The sequence below is a fragment of the Spinacia oleracea genome, chromosome 5 (genome assembly GCF_020520425.1).
Source record: "Spinacia oleracea cultivar Varoflay chromosome 5, BTI_SOV_V1, whole genome shotgun sequence".
NCBI classification, from domain to species: Eukaryota; Viridiplantae; Streptophyta; class Magnoliopsida; order Caryophyllales; family Amaranthaceae; genus Spinacia; species Spinacia oleracea.
In genome coordinates this window covers 5,073,077-5,079,025 of record NC_079491.1, presented here as the reverse complement: position 1 = coordinate 5,079,025, position 5,949 = coordinate 5,073,077, and the positions used below count along the sequence as shown (strand labels likewise).

At 33.1% G+C, this 5,949-nt stretch overlaps 1 protein-coding gene across 1 annotated transcript; it reads right to left on the bottom strand.

The window, feature by feature from the left end:
* Nucleotides 1-1,196: 1,196 nt before the first annotated feature.
* Nucleotides 1,197-2,551, bottom strand: LOC110805040 (RNA polymerase II C-terminal domain phosphatase-like 4). The gene has a single exon (XM_022010643.2). It carries the CDS (start codon nt 2,463-2,465, stop codon nt 1,326-1,328), a length of 1,140 nt encoding a protein of 379 aa, XP_021866335.2. The 5' UTR covers nt 2,466-2,551; the 3' UTR covers nt 1,197-1,325.
* Nucleotides 2,552-5,949: the final 3,398 nt, after the last annotated feature.

Here is a 5,949-nt window from a genome sequence, read left to right as displayed (position 1 = left end):
CTCGATCTACTGAAGATAGTATTGTGATCAATTGATTTGAAGTGATTGCCTAAATGTGCTTGACTATTTACGCCAAACATAGAAAACTAAGCTACTCGATCTAGTTATATCTTGTACTCCGTATGTAGTACACCACGTCACTGTTGGATTAGATCACATTGTACATAACAGGTTTCTCTACATACAAAATTGTGCGTAAAAATCGCGTACTTTCCCAAATAAGTTGAGACCATTTCTTAGAAATTTACGAAAAAAAACAGGTTAGAGATAGAGGTATTATTATATGGACATTATAATGTTAGAACAATTTCTAGAGATTTTGCTAAAACGATCGATAACCATCAATTACACAAGAGGAAACCCCTCCACTGCAAATTAGAGGATCGAGGAGGATTAATTATGAATCCACCAAAGTTAATCAAACCAGCCAAGATAAACGTACTGTGGCTCCAACTTCTGACGCTAAACTTGAATAGGCTCGATCATTATCACCCTAACAGATGCAAATTGTAAGACCGGCCATCCTTTGCTACGTACGAAAAACATTCAGTTGACTAAGGCTCCGTTTGGTAGCTTTTATAAGTATGATCTTTTAAAAGTCATAATCTAAAGGAATCAATTAGCCTCTGTTAACTTTGCCTTCCAAGTTTCCAATTATTCACGACAACTCTTAATATCATTAGTATACTACTATACTACCAAGTATATTGTGTTAGTGGTGATTAGTTAGGACGCGTTAAAGGTTCTACGCCATTATGTTATGTTCTACTAAATCTATTTATCAAGATGTCTTAGTAATTCTTTTGAGTTGAGATTTGACATAGAACAGCATTGTCATCATGAACAAGCTGTTAAACTATAGGGAATTAAATTGATGGGTGATAATATAACCGAATAGCTTAATCATAACTTGGTTACATCATTGATTTATATAGGAAATCATACCACAAATCTATTAGGTGTTTAACACGGAACACTGTCTGACCTGATGAAGAGCCATCAATCAGATAAACTTAATAGAACAGCAGAAGATTGAACGAGCATCCAAATTGAATGACCATCCAAGTATTCAACATCACCATGCTTAAAATTTTCATCATAAAAGTACATTAACACATCTACAAACTGAATTTATAAAAATTATTAATTGTACGTAACCAAGAATATAATTAAGCTTGAAAAAAAATATACTTCATTAATGCTCCACGGCAAAAATAACAATCCTTTAGGGAGGGACTTACCTTCTAGGAAGGGCCTTCCCAACCCCAAAGGGACTAATAACATTGAACCATTACATTATTACATTACTAAGCTAGCTTAATTAGCTATACTAAACATGAAGAATTGAACACTTCATGTGTCTTCTTGTATCTTTTACGGTTGGGGACGCAATAAGTTTTCTGAACCACACCATTAAATGTAATTCTTAACCTCTTTGGCCTGCTCATTGCTACACTTGATCCTTCTTTAGATTCGCTTATCTTCTTTTGATCTTCGTTGTTAACTCGTTCTTCACCCAAACAATCTAATCTTTTTGTTGGAACACAAGGATTTTCTAGCCACGCACCATTAAATTTGATTTTTAACCTCTTCACCCTACACACTTCAACACCTTTTTCAATACATTTGCCAAGCTTCTTTTGATCCTCTTCTTGGTGTTGTTCTTGACTCAAACAACTTAATCCTCGACCAATCAAAACCCTTTTGAGAACTTCCCTTGCATCTTTTTTCATACCATAATCTTCATTATTACCATCATAAAACAAACTATGAACTTCCCTTAACATTTCGAAAACCCTATCAAGTTCCTTATCCATCTCCACTACTATTCCTTCTTCCTTTATGGGAAAGAAGTCGTAACGTTTTATTGTTATCAGATTTTCCTTACAAGATTTCTCCCAAACTTGTTCCGTATCATCAACTATCAAAACAGTTTGTTTATGTGATAACACCAAATCCAACGTCTTTTGCCTCGTCTTCAAACAATCTTCCCTTGCGATTACACACGAAAACCTCGATAAACCACCGAGTTGTTCAACAACTTGATGAGCATACTCACGTTTACCAATTGTAAAGATTGATAATTCAAACATCGAACTAACCATATCAAGAAATTCACGAGCACCTGGCCTTAACTTCAAAACATATTCACTGTTAGAAAGCTTGATCTCGAACACGTCATCGTACTTGATATTTTTGATAGTTTCTTTATCCGTAGACTTGAGTTTCTTGATCTTCATAGAATGGATAAGAGTATGATCCAAGTCAAGAACTAAGTGAAGTTTCTTGTTTTCTGTCAAAAACTTCATGTTAACATCTCGAACACGCTTAACTTCGTCGACGGTGATGGATAAGTTATCGTCGATGTACCGGAATGGTATGGTGGCCGGATTGCCACAGTCGGCGATGGGTAGGTTGCAACGTGTACACTTGTTTTCCTTGAATGATGGATGACTACACTCCATTGCCTTTCGATCTTCCTCTCTGATATATCTTTCTTTCTTTCTTTCTTTCTATCTGAAATTGTTTTTTTGTTGTTGTTGATTCTTGTTTTTTTGAGTAAAATTATATACTTTCCGTATTAGCGTTATTTAGACGTTAAATAAATAATTAATAATGTTAATTTGTTTCCTAATTTCCTATTACATTCCCTACACAAATTAGGACTTAGCACCAGATTAATTATTTGACGGTAGGTTTTAATCTACTTGCGGAGTTGCGGATAGTCTTATGTAGTTTTTGACACGGACTAAGAGCATGATCAGCCTCAAGTCTTAAGACATGAGTTGTGCTGACATGGCATATGATTAATCAGTCTTAAGATCAGACATATAGAAATTGTAGCATTGAAGTAGACAAATCTTATCAAAGTCTTAAAGTGAGTCTTGAAAAATTAAGAATCAACTTAAGACTTGATAGGTGAGTTAAATTAAATAATACAATGATATTTTACATAAATTTACAAGTCTTAAATGATTTAATGGGTGAAGAACTAAATTTGATTGAATCTTAAAGAGTTTTAACAATAATTTAATTATTTAATATTAATAAAATGCTGACATGGAAAATGAAGAAAATCTTAAGACAAGACCCTCTTGATCTTGCTCTAAGTAATTTGGTCAACCATATATATTTTTAATTTTTATAAGGACTATTGTACACATGTCATCGATCTTGGCCACAATATAAATACTTTATTAGTCACATACAAGACAATGGCTGGAAACATTCAGTCAATGCCGAAAACTTTCCTTAGATTGTCTTTCGCAAAAAAGGTTTATAATAAGGTGTGATTTCACAAAAAAGTTACATAAGGTCATTTCTGGAAAAAATTGGGTTATAAAAGGTCATTTTTGGCAAAATTACCGACAAACGACAGCCTGTTATGTGTATTCATGTGTGGTCCACAAGACAACTACAAAAAAAAAAAAAAAAAAAAACAAATGAAAAAGATTAAAACAATAGGGAGAAATTGAAAACCACATTATGAAAACAATTTAATACGGAGTATTAGACCTGTCAAACGGGTCGGTCGGGTCGGGTTGTAAAAAATTATTTCCGGGTTCGGGTTGAATCGGGTCGGTCACTTTCGGGTTCGGGTTTGCAAATGCTTGTTCAAGACCCAGAACATTCGGGTTCGGGTCGACCCAACGGGTTGAGAGATTTTAAAACGCACATTATATTTTCATTAATTTAGGTGATAAATATACAAAATATGAGCAAAAATTAACAAATTTTCCTACACAAGTTTATATTTAGTCAAATTCAACCATAAAATGGCGTATAATTCAAATTAAAATTATATTACACACAACAATAGTAAAAACAACGTGTTTATTATGCTTAAATTTTCTCATAATCTCATTTTTTAGTATAAATACAATGATTTTCAATCGGTCGGGTCCAAAACGGGTTCGGTCGGGTTTTGACCCATTACATTTCGGGTTGCTCGGGTTCGGATAAAATCGGGTTACGGGTCACAAAATCTTGTTCAGGACCCATTATTTTCGGGTCGGGTTCGGGTCGGTTTTCGGGTCGGGTCGATTTTTTACAGTTCTACGGAGTACCATTGTTTTATTTTTTTATACCATTATTTCATTATTTTTATACCATTGTTCGTTTATTTAAAACATTGTTTCATTTTTTTTTGTAACATTGGTTATTTTTTTGGCATCCATAATCAGTATAAAAATATATCATAAAAGTAGTATTAAAAAAACACTATAAGAAATTGTACTATTAACGACGGGAAATCCCGTCGCGAAAGGCCACTAATCGTTGATTAACGACGGAATTTCCTGTCGCGAACCCGTCATAAAAGGGGGCCGTCGTTAATGAAAATCCCGTCGTAAATCCGTCGTAAACCCGTCGTAAAAGACATTTGCGACGGCTATTCCCGTCATTGTTTCGTTGTTAGCCCCGTCGCAAAAGGCTTTTGCGACGGGATTTTTGACCCGTCGTAATTAGGTTGTCGTTAAAGATACAAATTCTTGTAGTAAAAAAAGCAGGTCATAAAGTTCAACATATTTACAGAATTACCATGTTATATATTTGCTATTGCATAACGGTTGTGCAAAAGTACTTCCTTGTAGAGTACGGTACATGTTACTTCCTCCGTTCTTTTTTAGATGACCACAATTTCGCTTTGGACACTATTCATATAATATACTATGGTTTCGTTCTATTTGACTTATTTTGTCTGAACTTATCTGAAATAAAACTTATTTTGCCTGAAATAAACTTATATGTGGAAATGTCTGAAATAAACTTATGTATGTGCTAAAATATTTGAAAAAAATACTTTTTTGTTTTTTTTCTGAACTTATCTGAACTTATTTTATGTGAAATAAGTCGAATATAACTTACCTTTTTATAATCGTCTTATTATATAGATTTATATTATCAATTTTCTTATAAATGTTACACATTGATAATAAGAAATGCTAATGATTAAAATATTATATTGATAAACGTGATAAAAAAATTGTGTCAACTTAAAAAATAGCGGAGGAATTAATGAAGTACTCGTACAGTCGTACTCCGTATATCAAAATTTTCCGCGTATGATTTCGAAAAACAGAAGCCAGTAAAACAGTAGTTTGATGCAGGCCGAATTACCACCATGCCCCATGGGTCGTACCTTCCTTATAGCTGGGTAAAAGAATTTGATCCGTACGATATGGCCGATGATGTGGTAGGTAAATGTATGAGAATTGAGAAAGATTATTAAGATTTGGCCCATTAAAAAGTTCTATAATGATAAAAGAAGTTAGAGTTAATCACTAAATAATGTCAAGTGGTTATGTATTCTCCTAATTGCCGTATGATTTTAAGGTGGAATTGTCTCCGATCTTATTAACTGAACTCTTTATAGAATGACTTTATTCGTATGATTCTTAAAACCACATAATTTTTAGGAAAGAGTTTTTGACGGTAAGATTTTGAAAATAAAGAAATTAAAGGAACTACAACAATAAATCTTTCTTTTAATTGTTAAATATAATCTTTCTTTTGTTGTTCAATATATATTGTATTGATTAATGTGTTAAATTAGTTTACGCAAGTACTAATTCATAGTTTAAGTAAGTACTTCGTATATGATACGTCATACGTACAATCATAACTCATACAGTACTCCGTAAAAGGAGATAAACAATGGAAACACTAAGGTTATGTTTGGCAACACTATCTGAAATCGAGCTGAACTGATAAGGTAACTGAAACTGATACGATAATACCTGAAATTGATAAGGTGCTGAAACTGATAAGGCCATAATTTACATTAACCGGTTGGTACAACTAATTTCTTAAGTACCTGAAATTAAGTGTGATTTATTTCAAATGAAGGCCTTTGTGATTTTCTTGTACCCAACTTCAACCCAAAAAAAAACAATTAGGGAAGGTATTTGTTTCAAATGAAAATATGAGTACTCCGTATGATTTTATTTT